This window comes from Meleagris gallopavo, chromosome 2, assembly GCF_905368555.1.
Source record: "Meleagris gallopavo chromosome 2, MGAL_WU_HG_1.1, whole genome shotgun sequence".
NCBI classification, from domain to species: domain Eukaryota; kingdom Metazoa; phylum Chordata; class Aves; order Galliformes; family Phasianidae; genus Meleagris; species Meleagris gallopavo.
Window position 1 is genome coordinate 71621777 of NC_139405.1, and position 26594 is coordinate 71648370.

Consider the following 26594-nt stretch of genomic DNA (forward strand, 5'->3'; position numbering starts at 1 on the left):
CATCTGGCAGGGGAATTTATTAGGGATTTTTTGTGTTATGTTGGTTGGAACTAATAATAATACTGGGACTGAGTATCCTGGGACTTGAGAAGATATTCTGGAACAGCGTAGGGTAACGTTTTGTCTACATGTGCATGTGTTCCAATTTACACTGCCTCTGCATTAATGATATAAAAAAAACCTGCAATCTTAGTTCCCCCTCAGTACTGTACTGACATAAACTAACTTGGCTAAATACCACTGAAGATAACAAAGGTACATTGCAATTGAGTTCAAATTAACTTCAGGGTTTTCCTAAGACTGTTCCACAAACTGAAATGTGAAGTAGTTAAATTGAATTCAAACAGGTTTCGTTGTCTTTGATGGCCTTCCAACCTTATCTTAGTTAAATGTGGTTAGGAAAAGAGAACGGTTCTTGGCACAACTTCATTAGGCTGGCTGAAGCAGATGTATTATTCCCTCTCAGTAGACCTAGCAAAAGTAATCTAGAAGTTTAGTGCTTGCATTTAAATTATGTTCATAACAACTTGTCTTTTCGGTGATGTAGTTGCATTCTTTGAGAAGGATTGAGGAGACAGCACTAACTAACTGATATTCTGGAGCTCTGGATGTTTGGCTTTTCTTGGCCTTTGTATTGTAGGGTTGTGTGTCCTTTTAATATCTTTACTTTGTCTTTGAGCACAATAAAGATGTTGGGGATTTCTTGGTCTTGTGTGTTTCAAAAGTATTACTAAGTTCACTCAGCATGCTGTCCATGATTAACACAGGGTTCTCTATTAACTCTGCTACTAGCTATAAAGAGGATTATATTAAACTCAGTAAACTTGCTGAAGCCTCTTTGTACATTGCTGCTATATTGATAATCTTCACATGATTCAACTGCAGTTGATAACCTTTTATTCAGAGCATTAACACTTCCCATTCCAGTGAAGGTGAGAATCTTTGATATCAGCAGATGAGTTCTGTGACGTTCAGATCAGTATTTTTACAAAGGCTTCTCCAAAAATAATGCCTCCTATTTTCTTATGTTGGCCCATGACATGAGAGACAGATGTTGGTGATATGGCAGTAGAGACTGAACTTTCCTGACACTATTCCATTACATTTTCTTGACATGTGACAGATTGCCACAGAAGGGCAATCTGACAAAGTGGCATCTGACATGGAAGTGTGTATGAAGCAAAGGCGAGGAAATGAATTCCTCTATGTGGAAGAAAAGGTACCCACTGACATTCATCAACACCTGCTGAAGATTTGTGGAGACCTAATGGTGGAAGTGAACACAGTGAGGTGGTTGGTGGACAAGCCAAGTTCTAGATGGACACGCACAGCTGTCACACCACAAAGTGAAGAATCTTAGTCAACTCATCTGCATGAACTGGAAGATTGACACCAGACACCTGTATGGAGCTGAGTATCAGCTTCAGTGCATTGGAAACAATAGTGGCAATGTTGGAATGTCACAAAGTTTGCGCTAGGTGGGCCCCACAAATGCTCACACAAGAACACAGTACACATATACAAGTTTTTCAGAACGTATTGAACCAATACAAGCCTGAAGGTGACAGTTTCTTGAATCGTATCATTAGCAATGATGAGACATGGTGTCACCACTACAAGCTAGAGCCAAAATGACATTCTGCAGAGTGGTAAGGTGAATTCTCCACTGAAGAAAAGTTTAGACAGCCTCCAGCATGTAAAGTGATATGTACTGTCTCTTGGGATAGGGAAGCAGTAATCCTTCTGGAATTCCTGGAATCCAGACAAACCATCAACTTGGACCACTACATTAGAACACTGGTAAGCTGAAGGCTCAAACTTGCAGATTCAGGCTAGAGAAGATGACAACCTTTTTCCAGCAACACAGTAATGCCAGACTCCATGTCAGTTTGTAGACCATGGAGCGCACTGCCAGTCTTGGCTGGACATTCCTGATACGCCCACTGTATAGTCCAGATTTCTTATCTTTCCATCTGTTTGGGCCAATGGAAGGCGTGGGCAACATCTTCCTTGCAACAATATTGTCATAGCAGCTGTGAAACAGTGGGTCACCTCTGCTGCTGTTGAGTTTTATGAGTGCGGCATGCAGGCTCTTGCTCATTGCTGGATAGCTAATGAATAGCTAATGGTGGTGACTGCTGAAAAAGAGTTTCGTAGCTGAGAATTTGTTCAATCAAACAGTGTTACTGTGCTTTTTATATCTGTTGTATTTTCCATGAAATAAATAGGAGGCATTGTTTTAAGAGTGACCTACATATTAGTATGATCATGCAGATGTTATAATGGACATTTCTCCACCTGAACTTTGACACAGGATACTCAGTAAGCCTAACCACGTCCTAAAAATATTCAGTGGTTAACTAACGTGACTGTTTGATCACTGATAAAATAGTGAATGTTTTGGGAATCCACTATGGATTTCCTTTAGGAAGCATACATTTGAGAGTAATAAAAAAAAAAGTTTTCTAGCATTCTGCATCTAAATTTAAGCAGTATTACATATGTGCCAGTAAATTATAAAAACAAAGTAAGGTGAATTGAGATTCTGTGTTTGTGATTAATACCTATTAATGAACAGCTTTCCTCTGGAAAATTATGCTTGAAAAATTCTCAGAACCTGTTGCCCTACCTCCAGTAATGCATATGATAGAATCATGTCTTTGGTGATACTTGCTGGATTTATGGAATCCAGCCAATAGGGAAGATTGATTTTCTTTTTCCATGATTTTCTACACAATTTCTTTTCCAGATACTTGCTGTATCTTGTGATGTAATAGGAGATGTTTGGAGTAGACTGCTGGCCCATTTGTCCATACATTTCTTAAGACCTATATCAAGCAGCAACAGATATGAACGCTTGTAAAAATTTTCCGTGACGGCTTTCACTTGCATGTCACGATTATGGCATATGTATGGTCTGGATCATTGCAAATCTCACTGCATCCACAGTTGTTTGGGAGAGTCAGAAAGACAGAACAGGCTGTCGCTTTCTCCATGTCTTTCTTCCACTACATAGTGCATGGAGGAAAGTTCAAGGAAGGAAGAATGTGATCAAAGAAGTACTGTAATAGAAGAGAAGAGAGATGACTGTGCTTAGAGGTCATTTCATTTCTGTTCATTTATTTATTCTTTCAGAGTTAAACTTGTCAGCATTTGCTGTCTGCCCACTATCCTATATGAAGAATTTCCACACTTCTTCATACAATGCTTTGTCCTGAAATTGACATTTTTTTTTCTTTTAAACTTCTTGTCTTTGCTAAATCTAGAGGTGGCATATTAGGAATATTTGTTGCTCTCTAGTAAGGGGTGGGAAATGTTCAGGCCCTCACTGATTTGGGCTTTGGATAGCTTTTAGTCTTCCAATTTATAAAAAATAAAAAAATGTGTGAGCTACACCTGGATATTGAGGTTTCCCTTGTCACCCTTATGTGCCCCTTATAAATTCCAGAAGGCTAACCCCAAAATGAAAGCATAGTGTCTAAACACTGTGAAGGGAAAAAAAACAAAACAAAACCAACCCACCTCTGTCCCAGTTGAAACCTGGACATTTATTACTGACAATTTGTATCATATTTACTCATGCATGGTAAGTATGATGAGAAAACGTTGTTGCTGTTGTACTTGCATTACAAATTTAAGAGAATGTCATATTTTCCCCACTCTTTTGTAAGCTTGGTGAATATCCCCATTAACGTCTAGGAAATGAAACTTGGCTTTAGTCTTTGACTCTAAGGGAAAAAGTAGTTGTCTATAATGGTTAACTGTACTTAAACTTATTTGAAAATATTTATATTTTATGAAATTTTCTATGTTTCATAATTAAGCAGAGTCATTTAGTTTAGGACATTTTCAGATGGTATTATTTTACTTAGAAAGGTGACACGAAACTAAATTGATGCATGTGATTTGAATGCCCGTGGGCTGCTTTTCATTATTTGACTGGGGATGATCATCTGGATTTCTTATATACGTTAATTCCATTGCTTATATAAATTGTCACATTTGAAGCTTCTTAACTATTGAATCTGTTCTGTCCATGAGCTACTAACAATAGGAATATAGTAGTTTCTTCCACTGATATTTGAAGATTTATATTGTCAATGAACAATTAAAATGGATCTGTTTAAGTCTGAGTGCTCTGGATGAAAGTATGCAGTCTGCTTCTGCTCAGGCACTGACTGCGGTAAACTGAAAGGTTCTGTGGCCTTTTATCAATAGATACTTTTCAATTAAAGGAACATGATGCAAAATATACGTCAGGGTGTTTAGAGGCAATGTTTTCCTAATATTTGTGTTAAAAACCAGAACTCTTTAACCAGGATTATTCAGTGGATAAACTGTTTTACACCTATGATTTGCAAAGCCAGAGAAGCTGTCCTAATTGAAATGATGCCCCAGTGTCTGTGTATAACTCTTACAGCCTATGCATACAAAACAAAAATACCAGGGCATGTAGCATGTATAGATGAGTTATTCAAGTTGTTCTCTGAAGACTGTCAGTCTGATAGTGGTATGGTGATGCAGGCATTTGTTCATCTTTTACTCTTAAGCACTGGGCCATCTTCATGCCTGGCAGCTCCATTCTGGTGAGGAAGAGTAGGCTGGAACTTGGAAGACTGCTGCTCTCAAGTTGTCTGAGGCTCTCCAGCAATGAATGTATAGGGCTCTGATGGCCTAGAGTAACAGATCCAGCTGAACAGCAACGTGTTTAGCATGTGCAGCATATATTTTAAATCAGAGCACTTTGAATGTTTTGATAGCATCTAAAGATATAAAATGAAGCCCTGGTGAAGAAATTAGTTGCCTGTAAGATTAGTTGGTTTGCTGTTTAAGTGTTAGGCATGTGTCTTACAGAGTGGAAATCAGGAATCTGGGTTAAGCACTTTCATTCCTTTTGTAAGCATTTGGGAAGAAATATTTCCAGAAATCACCCCCCTGAATTTTGCCTTCTATATGGGGATTTGCTTAATACCTACAGAAAATAACCACTGAAAGATTGAATCCAGTCTGTAGGGACTGAGAAGTATCAAGAACAACAACATTCTGTACTTGTAACCAGTTTGGAGTCTCAGTGCTGAAACTGCATGCTTGACTTTTTTTTTTTTCTTAATAAGGAGCAACAGATATTCCAAAGGATTACCTAGTTGTTAGGACACAATGCTAGAGCACGATGAGCTCTGTTTCTCATTTTAGGGTTTAGTGGTTTTTTCTTTTTTTTTTTTTTTCCCCCCCCTCAGTGACATAATGTAAAATTCACAGTCACAGAAGCTGTATAATCAATGAATATAAAGATGTTATAATTATGAAAAAAAAAACAAGAGTTTGGCAAAGCAGATTATAATAACAAAAAGAGAACAGATAGAATGCTTACCCACATCCTGGGCTCACTGCAAAACTCCAGAGGAGGGATCTCCAGAAGAGATCCTCCCCTACTGGTAGTCAGCTCTTAAATAGGTCTAGGAGAGGTGGAGCCAGGCTCCACCCTTCCAGCAGCACAGGTGAATTGCTTGCCTCAGGTGATCAATCAGAGGTTCAGGCCGTGATTCAGCAGTCCCCATACAGAAGCAGTGCTGGATCTCAAAAACAGTTTATCAAAATGATACAGGTGATACTCTGCTCCCCAAGGCTGTAACTCATTGGTTGTTATATAAAAAAAAGTGTGTTCAGGTTTTAAAATTAAGGCATCTACTGACTGCTATGCCTTGCTTTAGTTGGTGTGAGTTAGTAATCAGATTTCTGAACTCCAGTAGATGGTGGGTTAGATACTCAGCTCAAGGCATTTGTGGACATTTAAGGGTGTGTGGATGAATTCTAAGCACCTTGGGAACTTCCAGGTCAAAATACAGTGCTCTGACTAGTAAGTGATCAGTTTGTGAGTTAAGATTCAGGCAATTGAGATCGTTTGTGCCCTGATTTTTAACCCTTACACCTATCTGTCCCTCCTCTTGTCTCATCCAACATATGAGCTCATATTATTCTGACATCTGTTTTGCAGTAAGCATTTAAGCATGCAGTTTATTTTGGATTATTGAAGCAGGTTAAACTGAAGGAAGAACACTGAAACAATTTCTTAAATACCATGCTGATAGAGACACGTTAATGTTTGACTGTATTTTATCATGGTTTCTGCAGTTCTGTTTGTATGGTCAGCATAACAGTTCTGTGGTGGTGAGGATGCTGCCACTATGGTGTACATGGTGCCAATGCTTTCGTTATGAACAATTTTTTTTCTTCAAATGTTTCTTTTAACCGATAGGAAATTTTGGATTTGGTCTTAATTTTGTCATGTTGCTTATCTTGCTTATCCTTTTGAAACCTATTTTTTATTTCCCTAAAGATGGGTTAAAATTCTGTACTTTTTATTTACTTAATTATTTTCAGTTGTCAAAGTGAAAGTGCTGCTGCTCAAGTATTAGGAAACTTCATAGAAATTTTGTATGTATATTTTGCAGCTATGGAAACAAGTTGAGAGATTCTTGTTTGAGATGGGATTACTTTTATCACTATGCTAGTGCAGTCATACCAGTCTCAATATAGTGTGTGCTGTATAAAAAGATTTAAAAAGAACTTTGTGTCCCAAAGACCTTAGAAACAGATTTTAAAGAGGATTTGAATGTTTGAATTAAACTTACATAGAATTTAGTCACCTGACTTAATGCATGTTACACAGAAACTGCCTAATATGGAAGTATCTGAAAATCTGCAGGGGACTCTATTTTAACCACTGAAGTTCCATAGGTACTTAAATTTCTAATGTGTGTGTGCCCAGAGACACTGAGGCTGTTTTCACAATCAGCTCTGACTGATTGCTATTTAGCAGTCAGCTTAGAGACTTTAAGATCATAAACTTAATGTTTTGGCACTTAAAATTCCTGTAAGTATGATATCAGTGCACCTAATAAACACTGATAACAAACTTCAGTGCAAAGCTCTGCAACCCTACCCACTTGCATTTGAAAATGTGTACAAGAGATAGAAGGTTCACCTTTTTATGTACTAGTTTAGCAGTGACATCAGTCACTGGTGATTTGAAAACCTTTAGTAAGAGCTTCAGAAATCTCACATGTGACTTTCCACTAGAATCTAAGCATAGTTAGGTTGAAGCACTTTCTTCCAAGTGTGCCATTGTGCAACTTTGTACCACTTCTTTGAATCCAGAATTATTTTATGAATCTGCATGTGCAAGTAGAATTATGTGGCTTGGTACTTCAAACTTGGAGATAGATGCTGACCAACAAGAAAGATGTCTTCATGTCTTTTTTTAATCAATTTGTATGAACTAAGTTTGATATCACGGTTCTCAGTTGCAAGCTGTTACTAATTTCTTTGCTTGGTTTCACCTTTTGCCATATACTGGAGAAGTGTAGCTAATGATTTCCAGTCTGGCACTTTAGAAGCTGATCTGTATCTAAACTGAACATTATTGTGTTGCATTACAAGTATTATAGAAGTGTTCGTTGGAACCTATGCAGGTCTCCTAGACCAAACTTCTGCTCAAAGACAGACTGTTGCCTATGCTAGATCACATCAGCCATGGCTTTGTCCAGCTAAGTCTCCAAAAGTCTCCAGTGGCGGAGACTTGACTGCCTCTTGAGGTAACATGGTGCAGTGCTGCACGGTCCTTATGGTGGAAAGGCTCTTTGTGGTGCCACATCAGAACCCCACTCCTTCTCCCCCAGATGGTTCAGATCAGTGACTTTGCCAGAACTTAACACTTTTTTTTTCCCTGAGTTAGTTTCTACTGGAAACTTAGAAAAAAAAGTGAGGGGGAGTTGGTGTGCATGTAGGGTGCCCCTTGATAGAACTCCATGATACCGCATGAAAGCAGGCTTGAATCCAAGGTGTGTCCATTTTGTCCTTAGCTTTTTGGATGCTAGTCCATGTTTAAACTAACTTTTCTTTATCAAATGTGTATTAGAATGTTATATACAAAAGTAATTAATGCTCTCTATGAATGTGTTATTTCCCACTTTTTGTTACATTTTATAACACGGTTTCAGAAATATAGGTAAACATGCAGTTTTCACTAAATACGAAGCACAGATAAGTAAGTGCTTCTGAGCAAATTACTAAGTAGAAGTTGAACAGTGAGTTTGTCAACATGGGATGTGATGTCTATATGGATCAATTAAATAAGTTGCTGTCGTGATTTTCTATAACAATTGTGTAACTAAGTGGCATGATAATCAACTATATGAATACCTATACCAAATTATTTTGAAAGATATATGGAGGGTGTGCAAGGATCTTTCTCATCTTAATTCAGGATGGGACTAGTTAATGGGAACACGTATGGCTTCTGCAGAAAACATGGTTTTATTCACTCTGAGAAGCACCGGTTTTGGTGAAATGGAGAAGAAATGATAGAGTTACTAAAGAAACAGTGATGCATTGCAGCATTTGAAGAAAGTGAAAGTAGGTGAATAATTATGGACTAAATTCTGAAATGCTGCATAGTAAATGTTGCTTGTTCATTCAAGCTGAGTGAACTGCTGTCTAGCAGAGATCTCACAGTTGTGCACCTGTAGTAACAGTGCAAATATTGAGTGTATCACTGCAGTGAAATTACTACACCCACAGAAGATGTGGCTGGATAGATTCTACAAGAAAGCCCTTTTTTCTCCCCCCTTTGTAATAGTGCCATTTAATTTCTTTATGTGAGGGAGGAAGGGCAGGAAAAGCAGTCATGAAATGGAATAGTGTTAACATTGCCTCTTTTATTTTGGGTTTTAATAACATCCTTATTGTACAGCTTGTCACTAGTCTTTTCAGCGGAAACAAAAATAATTTTCTTTCTTAATGCGGTTTATGATTTTGGGGTGACCTTAAGTTGATACTTTTGTTGTTGTTGTGCACTTTTCCAAGAAGCTGATATACCTTCTGTGTCTGGGATTTGTTGAGAGGATGTAAGGCTCTTCTGTTGTCTTCACTGATATCAAAATCTGTATTTCTTTTATTCCAGCCTTAACTAACCTCCATATCTTTTCCATTCTTTATACTGAAATCTTCAAAGCTTTTGCATTGCTGAAGAAGCTTCAGCTTCCCCCAGCCAAATCTTTCACTTTAAATTCCTTAATGGCAACATTCAAATAAGGCATGATGTGTTTGCTGCTGGTATATTAGAACACAAAACAACACAGGTAATCTTGAGGCAAAAAGAGGCAGATTTTGTAAGGGAGATCTCCAAGTTAAAGTGCTACTCCAGTCCATTGATCTGCATGTAATCAAAAACCAAATATATGTATTTTCAGAAATTGGGTGGTATTGTACGATATGCTTGTCTACTGTCAGAAAAATGTGAAAGTCTGCATAAAAACTAAAATTGTATTTGTCTGCATTTTTATGGAATTAAATAAATTTACTTAATTGTGGAAGCAGCTGGCCACACAAACCACAGCACGTATTGATGCTCCATCGATCCAAAGCATTTATGTTATTGCAAGCATTTGTGTAGGTTACTATGAATAAACATAAATACTGATTTGTATGTGTTGCCCTTCCACTGACACAGAGATGTATTACCTTACTTTGGGAGTCTGTACACCCTTCTACTTTGCATAGATGTCTAAAGGAGATGCAGGCCACCCTTCTTTGAAGAGACAGTTTAGAGGAGACAAAAAGGTCTTTGTGCAGTTTTACAGTTTAGTCTGAGTGTAAGTTGGACACAATTTAGTCTTGGAGATTTGATTCTCTGCACTATGAGGAATCATACTTTCCTAACAAAACAACAGAGAATTGCTTTGTGCTTTTTACTGTTTACCTTTCTTTGTTTAATGGACAAAAATATATTTTTAACTTGCTTTTCCAGTCCTACTCTTGCTTATTCATTAACTGTCCTCCAGACCTCACAGTTTCTGTACCTTTACTTTGTCTTTTTTTAATAAGAGATACTCCCAAAGAAGTATTGCTTGACTTTTTAATGCTAATCTTGCTTCTGTTTCAATTCACATTGACTTGGAGAATATACCTTGTAAATAGGAATACCAATGGACATGCTGAATATAATCCTCACTTTCTAAGCATAGATTGTTTTCACAGCATCTTTAAAGGGTAAGCTCTCTTACTATCCAAATATCATGGCTGGGAAACTGAGGCTAAGAAAGGCTATATGAATTACATGAAGTCACACAGGGACTTAGAAGCCCCAGCTTCTGTTCTGTGTTTGGACTAATGCTGTCTCTCAAAAATACCCTTGATTCCTCCTAATGTTACATACCCTTCCATGTCTGTTAAACGTAGCTATTTAAAAAGTAGTTGATTCTCAATTTTCTCACTGTCTGTCCTATTGAAACTAATGGATGCCCGAAGGCAGGCATAAAGTATCGTTACCTTTGACATCCAGTGTGTTTTATGTTTTAAACTATGTGATAGGCAGAATTTTTGGATATTAATTTGGTATAATGAGATGCTTTTCTAATATCAACCCTAGTAAGTGAAGGCCTTGCAGCCAGCCTACTCTTTATTTAAAATTATTCCATTTCAGATGTCCTAATGAGTGCTGTGAGTTGTGTAATTCTTTCATAGTTTTCCCACATTCCCAGGGGGGCACTGGGGACTGGAGTTTTTTTGTTTTTGTTTATTTCAAATTAGGGTGAGCCCAGAAAGAATATCTAGGGGAACTGTTTTTGTGAAACTCCTGCAATTTTGACAACAGCAATTAAAAAATGCATTATAGTCTACAAATATTAGTGTTAAGATAAGTCTCAATGCCTCTGCTGTTTGCCATTATCTTATAAATATCTTGACTCTGACTTTAGAGTGCTGTTTATGGAATTTAATAAAGCAAATGTAATAATGCTGCCTGTGCTTTAATGCACAATCTCAATTGAGTTGACCAGAAGATAAATAGGAACAGGAATGATAGTGCATTCCTACGGATTGTTTTTAATAAGCTTGTTATTTAGTTGATCAGCCCAGTGCCATAATGCCTCCTATCCTGCTCTACCAGACAAATTTATTAATGCTTCCCCCCCAGCCCCCATTTCTCTGGGAACATTGATTCCCTGCAGACGTATCTCTATTAAACCTCTAGAAAGTCACAACTTCCAAATTAGATTAAGTTGCAGGAATGGTACTAGAAGAATCAAAGAAAATTGAGTGCGTTATTGAATTCATGCCACATTGTCTCAGGAAGAGATGGGAGTTATGTGTAGTGGTAACTTTTGTCCTTACTGTACTAACAAAGCTGTGGGCATTGCTGTCAAACCTAATTGTCTGCAGCGCATCAGGGTAAAATGAATCTTTTCCCTTATCAAAACTTGTATCTAGTGAGGTTTTACAAATGAGAAATAAGTTTCCAAAGGAAGCCTTACAATTGATCAAAATCATTTGCCATTATTTGCTGTGCACAACGCTACCCGAAAACCTTACTGGCAACAATTTTAAAAAGCAGCTGGCGTTGGATAGTAAGCAGACTTTCCTGTCATGCTAGCAGTTGCAAAATGCAGATATTCATTTTAAAACTGCCTATTCCTCATTTTGATCTGACATATTAAAAAGCATATAATTAATGGTTGACATTAGTAATTAACATTAACTTTATGGTGCTTAATATGCCATCGTTCATCCATCAAATAACTGGTATGCATAATGCCTTCGCATAAAGGTTTTAATTACACAAATGATTTTTCCGTTCTCAGTCTCTACCGTTTAAAGTAGTTGTAAATGCATTTTTAAAATATCTGAATTTTTCATTTATTGTATGTAAACATTGTTTTTGTTTCTCCCTAGGAGTGTGCACAAACGTGTAAGCCAGGGACTTCAAACAGGGAATGCAGACTCAAATGCTCAGCTCCCATTAGTGGCTAAAGAGCACCACCTTGCTGTCGCCAGTGCTCTCTGGAGAAATTTCTTTCCCTATTTGAAGAGCCAGAGAATGTCACAGATGCCACCTTCCCCTCAGCTTGCTGATACAGCTGCAGGTTAGCACTGACCCTCCATGCAAGCACTGGATTTTTTCCATTATGTTCTGGATCACAAACTTCAAGGATTTTACATCGGGATGTTTCTGTTTCCATGTAGTAATATGCATAATTGCAAAAAATTAGACTCTATGCTTAATATTTTAACAAGACCAAATAATGTAGTACTGAATTAGCTGATAGAATATAACCAGACTGAGAAGTCCAAAGGACTTTGAAGCCACACAAGCCTGACATTTTTTTCTTCTAGTCACAGACCATGAACATCATTGCAAATGCTATACGATAGCAATGAGAATAACTTATTTCACTGTATCTAGAACTTATATCTTTTTGCAGAAGCTTATTATAACTTTGTGTTGACTATTCCTTTCACTATGCATGTGATTCAATCAGTTTTTGTTTTGTTTATTTTACAGATGAAGACAGTTTAAAAGGTTGATTAAATGACTGTTGTTTTTCATTGAACCTTTATGGTCATGTCATGGTCATAAAACTGTTTCATAATTCAATTTAATTTTTCATTTTGCTTGCACTGAGGAGTTAGTCGTTAAGACAATATTCCATATGTATGTGTACTCGATGTGCAGCAGGAGAATCAGCATGTCATTGAATAAAAAGAAATCTCATTTTGATCTTTACTGTCAGTAGTTAGCATTGTATTCTGCAGTTACAATTATCTTCTATCCATTTAGCTGAAATACAGAGATTTTAGAAAAATGTGTTGTCTTTTCTCCCCATCATGATATGAATTAGGTTCAGATAAGCTCAGAAGCACTGATTTGGTAATAGAAACATGAAAAGACCCTTCATTTGATGCAGCTCGGCAGTAGTTAGTAGGTGACTGTAATGAAGGAGGCAGCATGCAGTGGTAGTGGTCTCATGCTGCTGAAACATTTATAGAAAACACCAATACAAATCAAAGGAAGAGGTTGTTAGTGTCATAACTTTCATTCATTTCCTACAGTGCTACTTCTTTTTATTTTATATTAACACAGTAAAATAGCAAGAAGAGCAGCCTGTTATAAACTCTGCTTAGAAGTAGTAGAGTGCAGTTGTGACCTGCTTTATATAGATGTGTCAGGCACATCTACACTCAGGATAAGGCAAACCCTTTCCACACTGTGTGAGCTTCTTGCCTTAGAGGTTTGCAGCCCACAGAAGAGACTCATAGCTCTCCTGCTCCCCCTGCCAGGCAAATAGCTTGAGTCTCGCATTATCATTTCTGTCTCCCTTTTCTCTCTCACCAATGTTATGGTGGATGTTGCAGAAACAACATGATAATCTGGGAGAAGGCTGGCACAAATTGCTTCCTCACTTAAAGCAGAGTGGGGACTCATTCTGAGCTTCTTCATTCTAAAGCACATAAGGAAATGTTAAGTCCTTCATAGCTTAAGATGCTCTATCCCTACACCATTAATTACAGCACCCTCATTGTTGATGTTCCTAAAAACTAGCCTTTTTTGTCAAAATCAAAGTGGGCTTCTCAATGCAAGCAGTTCTGTAAATAATTATCTTAATTAGTTATTATTACATTGATACTTAAGTGGTATTGGAAAATTTGGGAAACAGTAAGCTTGTTATTTCGGTGCCCTCCAAAATAGTTTTCCCAACTTATTTGATGTTACTCGCTTCCTATCACATAATCCTTCATCATTTCAGATTACATTAAACACATTTGTTATTTACAGCATAAAGATGGTACCATAATAACTTTTATGCTGGCAGTGGTGATTATAGATTCCACAGTAAGTCTAGCAGGAATAGCAGAAGGTTATGTTTTGTTAACAAAAGCTGTGGGCCAAGTAGTACTACTCCACTTTCTAGATCTGTAGCTTCTACTGGTTCATCCTCTAAATAGGGCTCTCCCCTGTAAGAGCTATGGGAAATTAAATAAAACCAAACCAAATATAAATCTGTGTTAGTACTTATTCATACAAGGGACACAGGAGTGAAGCTATACTTCCTCTATAGAGACGGCTACATTTTTCCATGCACATAGATGTTGTAATGCTATAATGGAATGGAAAGTACTATGGTAATAGTGAGGTGAAAAGTCTTTGGTTATAGCAAATAAGATTGAGCCCACATGCAACAGCTACAGAAATGAGGGAAAACAACTGCTTACTTTTGGAAGGCCTCAGGTAGGCAAAAACTCCAGAAAAAATGCCCTTGCCTCCACTGCCAACTCTTAAATGAGGTCTGGGAAGGGGTGGATCCTGGCTCCACACCTTTCGATAACGCTGGTGCATTGCATTCATCTGAGCTCCCTTTGGTTGGCCCTGCCTTCCCATCAGGTGCTCAGTTGCTGTTTCAGGTTGTGACTTTGCATTTCCACTACAAATGCTACCTGTTCCAGTAGTTGCCCAGTGCTAATTGAGATTTCTAGTACTTCTGGAAATGTACATTATTATTTGTAATTAACTTTAAATGTTTTTTTTTGTGTTTCATTTTTTGTTAAACAGGAAATTACTATAAACTATTAACATGATACTATGTTTTTCTCTCTTTAAATCAGGTTTTGCACTGTTGGCATTGGATATACCCAGCAAAGCTCTATCAGATCTTCAGCCACAACCTGTTCTATCAATGATGCAGTTGTTTGGATGGGATGATATGGTGTGGCCTCACCTGGTGTCTAGATATCTGAGTCACCTAATTCAAAACAGGTGAAAAATTGCAACTACTTGTTCTTTCTAGTTCTTCCAGTACCTTCTTATTCCTTATTTGGACTTGGGAAAATGTTTCAAACAGCAATGTTTCATTAAGTTCACTCAGTTCTGAGAGTCTTTTAAAGTTCTGGATTTCTTGAAAGTATCACATTGTCTTGGAATTTAATGGCATGTAGTAGGTGTTAGTTGCATTGGTTCGATTTCTTGTTTTTACATATAAATAGTTTAGGATGCTCAAAATACATCAGGGCAATAGGTAAGAATGGGTTTGGCAAAGTGTCAGCCTCCTCACCCAGCTGCACTTTAATTTGAAACTTAATAAATTCTACAATTTCTTCTTAAAAGTACTGGTCTTATTCTTCTTATACCATTTACATTTAACAAAAAAATCTTAAATCTTATTATAATAAGTTGAAATAGACGTTATTGGAGAAGTCTGAAGACACTATGTAGTTAATATTAATATTAAAATGTCTTGAGTTCTTTTAAATGAAGAAGTTCTGCAGGAAGCTGAGGAGGAGGGGTTGAATAATATTGAAAATATAAGGAAAATGATTGTCAGAAAATGCATGCATTAAAACTTTCTTTTTCACAAGCTTGAAACACTTTCTGAACACATATTAATGTTCATGGAGCTCTGGTTTCTGAGACCTGCTAAATGAATGCTTTAAATTAAATAATGGGATAAGAAAACTTATCACATTCGTATGTTTTACATACCAATGATGAATTTTCACAGAATTATTTAGGTGTTGGAAGGAACCTCTAAAGCTCAAATAGTCTAACTTGTCCCATTATCTGCTCAAGTAGGGTCAGCTAGAACACATTGCCCAGGACTACGTACAGTTAGAATTTTATATAGGTGAGAAATTTTACTTCCCTTAAAAGGCCCATGTAAGCCTAAGATGGATGGTTTGGGGTAATATTTGTTTTCGTGGTGTGTTCCCTTATTACTGAATCAGGCTTTGGAAGCAGAGGTGAGAGATGAGGGAGTGAGTGTGTCTTTGTCTCTTTGTTTCACAATACTTGAAATATATTACTTGTTTTTTGGGGTAAATACTGTACTTAGGAACATAGCATGCAGTCTCTAGATTTGCAGTGTTTTTCTTGGATAAGCACTGTCGGGTCAGTGAAGGGTTTCAAATACACATGTTGAATAAAGTAGGAGATGAACACGTGCAACTACCTATTTATAATTTAAATCTATTACTCAGGAGGTAAGATCAAGAAAATACTTCTATCCCTAAACTGGAATTTTAGTACTGTATAGGTGCTTAGGGCTAATTACCAGTTCTCCCAGTAAACACTTCAGTGAAATCAGTTACTTTATAGAATGGAATCATTTGAGTTGGAGGGGACCTTTACAGGTCACCTAGCCCAACTCCCCTGCAATGAACAGAGATCTCTTCAGCTACATCAAGTTGCTCAGAGTCCCGTCCAGCCTGTCCTGGAATGTCTCCAAGGTGGGAGCATCCACACCTCTCTGGGCAACCTGTTCCAGTGCTTCACTACCTTTTTCATGGAAAAACTTTTTCCTTGTATTCTTACGTATACTTTAAGTATACGTTATTATCCTTATGTAGACTTAAGTATATATTAGCAATATTCATTAAACACTCTACATATCATTTTATATGTATCCACAAATATATTGCCATCCTGACTGTGATGAGTAGTTTTATTTGGAATTGTGGCCTAAGCATTCATGCTTTCAAGTGTTTACGTTAACAAGCAGAGAACCTGCATATATGACTGATTTCCCCCTATGGCCCTGCTGCCATAATTTGATCTGAAAATGCAGCTAGCACTGATGGTAGTTAATGTGTGTTCACTAGTTGAGTAGTTAGAATACTTGTGCAAGAATTGGGAAGACCGAAGGTTGAATCTTGGGCTCCAAAGAAGTCATACTTTAATTTCCAAACACCAGTTTAGGAATGAGAGGCTCTTGCCTCTCCTTTTGTGGATTGTGCTATGGAATAAGTGGAAATGTTATGTTCATGGTTTCATTTCAAGAAAACCCAATGGAAATAATAATGGTTTCATAGTTCAGTGGTGATGGATATGTCTTCTGCTTACATGTGTGTATATTCTCTCTCTTTTTGGTTCTCTCTCATTTGTTCTCATTCTGTCTGTCTTACTCTCATTTTTTCTTTCTGAATCTGTCTTGCTCCTTTCTTGAAATCTCTCATTGGGAGCATGGGACATAAAGCCCTTGCACCAAGGCACATATTTTTGCCCATAAGCAAAGGTTACAATTGCCAAATATCAAGGAGAATTGTCAAAATTGCCTAGCAATGTAGAAATTGGAGTATGTGAGCCTAGAATACGTACGTTCATGCTTCATCAGCAAAGTACTAGGAGCTCATACTTCCTTGTGAAAGAACAACTTTATTTGATAGAATTTAACAGATATATTGTACTCTAAATACTGTCATTTTCTTATATGCTAATAAGGCAGCTTTTCTTTTTTTTTTTTTCTTTTTTTTTTTTCTTTTTTTTTTTTTCTTTTTTTTTTTTTTGTAGTATGATTCAAGTACTTATTTACCTTAGGCAGTTGTAGAGCAAAAGTTATCAAAGTGTCTCAAGTGCTGGAATCTTAAGACTTCATGGTTACTGTGCTGTGATAATTTTCACATCAAACATTCTCAGTTAAAAAGTAAAAAGATTATTTTGTTGCTGATGTTGTTATACACCCTGCAAGCTCAGCCTAGTCTCTTTCAGATGGAAGCTCTGTTTTGCCTATCAGCTACTTCAGTGTTGATAATAAAAGCTCTGATGGGCAAGCTGTGCCCCTGGGAACATGTGCACAAGCTTTGGTATTTCTAGTGCAGTAGTGCTTAAAGTTCCTTCTCCCAGTCAGTGTTGTGTAGTACATGGTAGTATTAGAACAGATTTAAATTATCTTCAAGCATGTGCATAAACTCATTGATTTAAAGAACCACTCATCATGCCTATAGCAGATAGTTGCTGTTCTTTCCTTTCTGAAGGAGTGGGAACATATTTCTCTCCAGCTTCAGGAAGATGCCTCAGTGGCTTACCTGCAAGGAAGAAACAGAAATAAGGATGAATCTGCAGCAGAGTGTTTTTGTAATCCTGTGAGTCCACAGAGACTAGCTGCGTGCATCCAAATTATGTAAGGGTTATGTTGGATTTTTTTGTTGTTTACACATTACTGCAAAGAGCACAATGTCCATAGGCATCCTGGTGGTTTTTGTTTTGGAATTTAATTTTCAAACTTGTAGTTTTTGGTTGTGGTTTGCACTTGGTCTCCTTATTATCAATTGCATTTCAACAGGGATGTTCAGACAAAATGTACAGTTGTCATTGCTTTTAACAAACTAACGAAGAAACCAAAAACCTTTATTAATGATATTCAGTGAGGAACAGAATCCAGTTTGGCTTCCACAGGTCCATCTGGACACTCTGTTGCAAGCCTGAGTAAAAATTCAGTAGAAAATAAGTGGATTTATATGTACATATATCAAGAAAAGAGTACAAGCATTTTTCATTAAAGTCAAAGCACCTAGGACTGACTGAGGAAGAATCTCTCGAAGAAAAATGTTTAGCTATTTTCAAGAAATTTCACTGACCTGAAGCACACGAGGAGCTCATCTCATAGGAATTGCAAACAGGGCATAGAACAGATCTGCTGTCTGTTAGCAAGGAGGTTCTGCAGAGTTAATTATACGGGACCGATGTACTTAGGAAAAAGTCACTACAGCAGCTCCTTGTGGTGGTAAGGCAGATAGAACTTTGGCAATGCTGAGCAGCTGAGTAGTGCGGTTGTACATCAAGTGTTGATGGTGCCATTGATTCCAGCCTGTCTCTTGTCTGAAAGAGCAGGAGTGAATGATTGAAAGTATGTACAGCAAGTTTGATGTGTGTGTGAATACATACATAAATGTATACATATATACATTTTCAACTGTACATCAAGCATAGCAGTTTCCTTTCTCATCTCCTTGCTGCCTTTTTATGTTTTCTTCTCTTATCTAACAGAACCTGTCTTTGTTTGCTAAAGATCTTTTCCGCCTTACATGGAGTTGGGACTGAGCAGACTTCAGAGTGGTTTGGGGTACCTGAGCTAGCTTTCTGTGGGAGGCTGGGATAGTTTAAGTGGCATCAGTTTGAAGTTCTAACCTGATTCAGATAAAACTGTTCTGTGTTGTATGCTGGCAGTTCAGAATGAACTATGAAGTTGTCTGTTGTTGGAATAAGACATTCCACACTGTGAATTTTTTTCTCCCTTTCTTTTGTTTAATGTAGAGGAAACGTGAATGCATTTGTCTGTGTGCTTTTATGTTCCTAGGTGTGGCATTACAGAGTTTATTGCTTTACCTCTATTTAGGCGTCAGGATATCGCGAGCAAAATCCCCAAAGCACACAGGAGAAATGTCAATTTTCCTTTTCAGTTACTTTACTTTATTTCTAATTCTGTATTTCTATACGTGGAGAGCCAAATGAGACACTCTGCCACCTTTTCCAATACTTTCAGTAATCTCTTAACCTTTTTTTCCTCTGCTACCGATGCAGTGCACTGTGTGAAGCTTTTTCTACTATGGGATACACATCCTATGAAGCTCTGACGGTGCGTTCTTGGTTTCGATGCGTTTTGCAAATGTTCATAGATCAACCGAGTGCTTCGCTGGCCAAGACAGATGCTGAGCGAACAGTTGGTAAGTGTTCACATTTCCCTAATGTTTGCAGTAACAATTCTGTATTGCAAAACAGGCAGACATTTTTAGCTAATTACAAAATGTATTTTTGTTTGTATTCCTTGACTTTTACCTAATTGCAAACTGTGTTTCTTTGCGCTGTTTGTGCTATTTATTGATGGCTTGCCTGCTCTGCGTATGACAAATTTATCACAAACAAAGATAAAAGAGCTTGTTTCCTTGGAAGCAAAGAACAAAAACTTGCTCCCAAGGAGACAAGCTATTTTTCCCCCATGGAGAAACTGCTCTGAAAAAGTGAAAATCTGAAGTAAATAGTTGGAAATCATGCTGTGAACCCCCTAAAAGAAAAAAAAAAAAAATCCAATTGCAAGTAATTTTTTTCTGTTTTACATTGAATATTTTGCTGTCTTAGAGCAATACTTCATTTTTTCTACAAAACACTGCAGTTCTAATTATCTGTAGAATACATCTTACAGCAACTACTTTTATGCACGTTTTGTAGATTTCTAAGAAAACCATTAGGAAAATGAAAGGCTTGGTTATCCATCTTTAATATTTTTCATTCTTGTGCATCTGTATTAGAAACATGACTACTTCAGACACGCATTCTTTGTCAAGAAAAATACTGTCAGTTGCAGAATCCATATTTTAGATGCTTTAAAATCATGTTTCACTTTATGATTTTGTGACTAAAATAGAAAAGCATAACTGTGTGATGTATTTACTGCTGTGCTCTCTTGTAACAATCAGGGAAAGCCTATATGGAACAGCTTACTGAAATGACAAGACTGATTTTTAAACTCAAAGAAGTAGAAAGCATTCTCTCAAAGGCTCGTGTTGAAGAACCAGTTTTAAAGCAAGATCCTAAAAATGCTCTTGTCCAATTCATTAAGGTACTGTATATCTTTATGTTAATTCATGGTGCAACTTAAATGAAAAGGAATTATATATTAGCTTTGCTTTGTGTGTACAAAAAGAAATCATTTTGATGTTTTTGTTTTCTCAGGCTGTTGGTCGAACTTACAGTGGCCTTCAGACGCTCCCTGAAAAATCTGCCATGGTACTAAAAGCCCTGGAGTATTTAGGTGATGTATTAAAGTATGTAAAACCTTATCTGAAGGCAAAAGGGCCTCCAGAAGGTCTGCAACTTGCATATTGGATCATAGGTAATTATTTTGCGACCTTTTCTCTTTTAGGAAGCCGTTTTGTAAGGAAACTGTAAAATGTGTTGTTTAATACTTCTGGTTTTTGTACTGCCCATCTAACAGTTTAAAAAAGCAAAGTCACCAAGATGTTACAGTTAAATAATTTTCTTTCACTAATTTTCTTTGTTTTTTTAATTCTGATGCTGTGAAGTCAATCTTCCTTGTGATTTTTTTTAAAATTATCCCTGCAAATCAGTATTTTCAAAATTAAGATGTTTTAACATCTTTTGGCACCAAAAACAACTTGTTTTACCAAACAAAATCAGAAACAGTAACTCAGTTGAGCAGGATTGCAATATAACATCATATTCATTGGAGCAGTGATAGCGGATGGGTCTGCTTAAGTAAATTAGGGATGTTATACACATCCTTTTACAATTCCTTATGTACAGCTTGTGCTTTCTTAAAACTCAGATTCTACTATTTTTTCATTAAAATATAGAAATACTGATAGAATGGGAAAATAAGAAAGCTGCTTGTTTTGAGTGATTCTCGTTCACTTAGCTTTAGAATTAGAGTAAACATTAATTCAGCTTAAAAACAGCATGCAGATACATACATAGTATATATCATGACTAAAAGGAGGAGAGTGTAAAGCACTACTGCCATGCAGAAGCTGCATAAAGTGTAATGGAATTTCAATTTTGTTAAAGTACTTTACTTTTCTGTTGCAAGATCCATGTATTTTGAAATGGCTAATGTTCAGCCAGGCTGTTGTGCACAAGAATTTCTACTTCCTTCTTAGTTCAGGAAAAAAGATTCTAAAAAGGCTTAAAAATATATTTTAGTGTATTTCAATCACTTCTTAGCATTGTGAGCTCATTAAATTATAAGGACAAAGCAAGATTCATAACAAATCAAAAATCTTTCCACTTGTACATACTGTACATGTCAAGTTGTGTCTTCTACTGTCCCATACATCACAGCAAGGATAACAGAAGGAATACTTTTAGCCAAAATAAGCATGTATCTGTCAAAACAGGAAGCTCAGACGATGTTATTAGATGTACTGTTAAGTGGTCGTTCTCATTCTCTATGATTGATCATGGTGTTTTCTCTAACTCCACAAGATTAATGTTGTTTTTCGTTGTTTTTAGAGATGGTAACAAATGAGTTTGTAGATTCTAACAGCCTACTTCTGATTTCTCACTAATTTCAAAGTCTTAAACATATTTTTGTGGAGTTTCCTTCCAGCAATTTTTTGTCGCTTCTAATCAAATATTACCTTAAGAATGTTTCTGAAAACTATTACATAGGAATCTGCTTAGTGAGACACCTTATTTTATCTGTATTTTAACACTCTCAAGCATATTGTTATTTTCTCAAAAATTCTTATCATCTGTAATAAATTTTGCAAAGCGAGGGCATTTACACACCAACACCCTTTAACTGTTTGGGGTTTTGTTTTTGTTTTTTTTTTCTTTTACAAATGAAAATCTTACAACAGTCTCAAAGCTGTGCAAATGATACATTAATGTGTAGAAAATGTATCCTCTGAGACTCTCATTTTTCGGACTTGGCCCACACCATTCTGGAGAGAGTACTCATTCAGTGGAGTCAGGTGGCCTTCATTCCGTTAATCTACCAAATTAAATACTATTTGGAAGACATGTAATGTTTTCCTAGCATTGAACAAGTGAGTAGCTGCTAAGGTGGCCACGCTGTTGTTAGAAATATGAGTGGAAGGCAAAGGCAGTGCCTCTAATGTGATCAATGCACGTGGTAAGATCTGTGTGATCTGGGTGTACATCTGCTGATTGCAGAGCGTTTTGTACCAAGGTTAGCTAATTTTTCTGGAGGACAGTGAGCGGCTGTCCTTTCTTTACCTTTACTGTACTACAACACCTTGTAATTTATTGAAACAGCTTGATGTTGGTGAACAGGATATGGACTTTTTCTTCACCGAGCTTTTTCTAAGGGAATACCATGCAAATAGTATGTGAGAATGAGACAGTTGCTGTTGTTATTCTTGGATGACCTATTCAACATACTTTCTTTTTTCCTTTTTAGGCTCTCTTAGCTTTTTTTATTTCCCTGATTGTAAATTGCTTTGGATTTTCTTGATGCTCTTTCTACAGGATGTCTTGTAAAATTCTGGGCACCAATACTGGGCACTTCCAAAGCACAGCAACTCCTGTTCCGCATCGTAGATTGCTTGCTGCTGCCTCACTCAGTGCTGCAGCAGGACAAAGAGCTGCCTGGGGCTTTACTGTCTGCCATTCAGGAAAGCCTACACCTTTATCTTCAGGTAAATATGTGAAGTCTATTATCAGCTGACAAATGTAGCTTTAGGAAAAGATTCAGGCAGCAGAGAAGATATTCTTATTTTTTTTTTCCTGTAATCAAACAAGAGCTGGCTGAATTTAAAGAAGCAGCAAGAGAAGATTTTTTTTCTTGAAGAATTTGAAGGAAAATTGCCACTCCATTGGCTTTCCTGTCATTGCGTGCACCTATGCTGAGGTACACTCCAGAAGCTGCTGTTCTGCTTGCTGCAAATAGAGAGGCTTATAGCCAACCTGCTGTTTACGCTGTGTCTCATGCAAGAGATTTCTGAAACACTGAATTGTGATATATAGCAAGACACTTATGGAGATGACAGAGCAAAGCAATGCTTTAAATCATCCTTGATTTTGTTAACTGTAGATAATTAAAGATGAGCTACTCAATTTTTCTTTGGTCTTAGTAACAAAAGACAGCGCTCTGCATATTATGGCATTGTTTTATTTTAATAGTTTGAGGGTTCGTTTTGCTGAATCAAATGCCTTTTCTACTGCTTATGCTAACATGAGTCAAGCTTTGCATCCTGTTGTTTTCCCATTCTCCCATTCTTCCCTCAGCTTACCTTATGCTCCTGAAAGGCTTCTTGTTTTATAGAAAGGGATTAATTCCTGTGAGTGAGGAAGAGGATGTAGTTTGAAAATAAGTCAACATATTTTACCTTGTAAAACCTTTTTTTTTTTTTTTCCCCTTGCTGCTTCCTTTTTCCCCTTCCCTTCTAATATTCATTTAGACTGTAGTTCTAAGTGATTACTTACAGGATTGTATTGTGAAACAATGCAGTGGTGACTTTGTAAACATCCCTTGGATTAATTCCCTCTTTCAAAAGTTGCATTACGATTGATCACGTCATACGGAAATGAATATGATGGCATGCAGATATGACTTGCTTTTCTTCTCTGTAGGTATTTTCAGAAGCTATATACATGTAGGACTGTCTGGACACTGATGTTACCACAGAGTGTGACTCTCTGCTTGCTAATTTAGTATTTTAGTCAGAGACAGCTGTTCCTTTGTAGTCTGCACATAGAGATGTAGTTTTAATGTGAAGCCAGTCAAGTTGGTTTGAAGTTCAAGTGTCGTAGACCTTTGTTTCCTGTCTTCTCTGTCAGTCTCTGACTTTATGTCCCCACTGTGGGCCTCTTCAGCAATCTACTACTCAGTCCATGTGCTTTCAGGCTAAGCTAGATGATCTAATCTGAGCTAGTTCATTTTGGACAATGCTATTCCTAGAAAACTAGAAATTATATTGACTAAACACTTTGAGGGGGAGAGGAAAGAGAGCAAGACTCATTTTTTTATTTCAATATTGAACTTTTGAATTCTATTAATTGTTTCTATGTACATGGTTCCAACATTTTAAAATGCTACAGACTTCTACATCCAGTCAGAAATACTTCCTTACCCTTTATTAGAAAAACTTAGAGTTAATGCAAAATGGAAAATATTTCAATATCAGTTGCAAAACTTATTCTCTTAGGGTTGCTTCTGAGCTCTTTTGAGTTCACACAAGTTCTAGGAACTCTGACTTCTCAAGTAAACATTTCACAATTGGCTTAAGCCAAGTAGATCTAAGGATAAGTTCCTTCTGTTTCACCCCATGTGCATTCCCATTAAATTTGCTTAATGATTTTGTGAATAGAGGATTACTCAAATGTGTGAGTTGATGCAAATACCAAAAATCTCTGCATAAATAAATAAATGAATCAGCCATGTCAGAAAAGCAGTAAAACAGTATATGTGTGAGCATGTAACCATGCTAGGAGGAAACACAGAGAAAACACATCCTCCTGGAGAAACTCTCTCTTAATTAAGTCGCTTGTGAAATATTTAATCAGACTGTCCTTGAGAGGCTACCCTGTGTCCAGTGCCCATTTATGGAGGTGGAAAGCAGTATTCTAGTGCAAGAGTCCTAATTCTCTTTTAAACTGTTTTTTGGGGGGGATTTTGTTTGTTTTTGCCTATAGGGTTACTATATCGATATTTATTATTTCACTGTGCACCATCTGTTTTGATAATATTTTATGACCTAGGAAAGATTTTCATAGAATCACAGAATGATTTGAGCTGGAAAGGACCTCTAAAGACCAAGTTTATCTAGTTATCCTCCCACCCCTCCATAGGCAGAGATGCTTCCCAATAGATGAGGTTGGGACATAAAATCAAAATTATCTTAGGAGTTGTTTAAGTGAAAAATTTCAAAAAGAAAAGCATGGAAGAACAAAAATGAGCAATCACTTCATAATTTTGTGAGACTATTTGTAATTGTGTGATAATGAGGCATATAAAATCTATCATGTGCTATTTTGCCTTTGTTTATACAAAACAAACAAACACAGTTGATTTGTGTGATAGTAAGCTGTTGAAACATATTACTCAAAATATCTTTGATGGATTTCTTGGAGAATGCTTTGGAGGAGTTTTGACACATGTTTACCAGTAATGTGGGAAATAACTGGAGCATAAAAATTATTCTAGAGAAGAAATAATAGTTTAAATACATCTTGCAGATTATGGTGTAGGTGCATATAATAAGCATAATATACATAATAATGAGCTAGATTTATTAGTGTTAATCCTGACCAAATACAGAAGATGGTTTACTTCTATCTGTATACAGAAGAGTGGTAAAAGATCTTCATTTTAAGTAGTGCTTGGCACATATATTTTCCAGTGATTTTAATGGACCTGTGCAGGCTCAGCATTTGTCAGAGTTCAGACTTTAAAAGCCCTCCTGCAAGCCACATCTGTGGTCTGATATTTGAGCAGGCTTATTAATACATCTTGTGAATTACAGTATGTGTTTAATAGGAATTGTACAACATTAATTGGTGAACAGCAGATTTATTCCAACAGCAGGACTGATATTATAAGTCATCATTAGGTAGCTTGGCATTTCTGCAGTGAATAGTTCCAGTAATCCATACTAATCGGTTCTTCGCTCTCCACAGGTGATTTACAGATATATGGATAAATCAGAAGAGAGGCAGCTCTGGCTACAAAAGGTTCCTGCAGTGAGCATACACAGGAATCGGTTGCCTTTCTGTTGAAATGAGGAGCAGATGTTGTCATGCTCCCTTACTCCTCTTCAAATGTCTTTGGTTTTTGGTGGGGTTTTGTTTTTGTTGTTTTTCCTTCTTTAATCTCAGAAGATAACTAAAAACAGTTAATTAAAAAAAAAAAAAAAAGAGGGAGAGAAGTGCTCTCAACTCTTTAATGTCCATCTGCTTTCTAGGGATTGTCCTAAGGGTCTGATGTGATTATTTTCAGATCTCTGGTCCAGAATTGCAGTCCAGTAGCATGTGTTTCTTTCCTCTGTCATATGAACAGTAGCTTGCTTCATCTCTGTTAATTACTAGTGGGATTTAAAAGAAGAGAGTACTCTGTGACCTCCCTGTAATTACACCCTTGGCCAATGCTGCCTAGGGTAGTTTGCCATTGTGCTCGCAGCCACCATGCAACACTGGTAGTTTATCCCTGGTGCCACTTGGGATACGGTGGCGTTAAGCCTTGTTCAGATCTGCTGCTCTCTAGGCTTTGTAAGAAAAAGGAGAGTCCCAAAATAAGCAGCACAGTATTGAGCTAAAGTCAGTGAGCTTTCATGTCCAAAAGAGAAATCCAAGTTCATCTATGGAAATTTCTATGAACAATAGAAGTGTGGGTGCCTAACCATCTGATGATTCTTGCCTGAAGAGGTTTGGTGCTGTAAATGTTCTCTAATATGTAGAGGCTGATTCATGATTTTTTTTTTTTTTAAACCATATAGGGGTGTGCATTTTGGACAAGGGGAGCTCTGGCTACCCACAAAATAGTTGATTTTTCTCATTGTTTTAATTTGGAAGA

The 26594-nt window shown here is 37.0% G+C and overlaps 1 protein-coding gene across 1 annotated transcript in view; it reads left to right on the top strand.

Annotated features, from left to right (window-relative positions):
* Positions 1-26594, top strand: part of MMS22L (MMS22 like, DNA repair protein) — an 87184-nt gene that overhangs the window by 51004 nt on the left and 9586 nt on the right. The window contains exons 15-20 of the mRNA XM_085217607.1: positions 11731-11921; positions 14440-14590; positions 19127-19269; positions 20020-20162; positions 20276-20435; positions 22553-22722. Of these exons, the coding sequence (XP_085073733.1) occupies positions 11731-11921; positions 14440-14590; positions 19127-19269; positions 20020-20162; positions 20276-20435; positions 22553-22722 (958 nt within the window). The remainder of the gene's footprint in view (positions 1-11730; positions 11922-14439; positions 14591-19126; positions 19270-20019; positions 20163-20275; positions 20436-22552; positions 22723-26594) is intronic.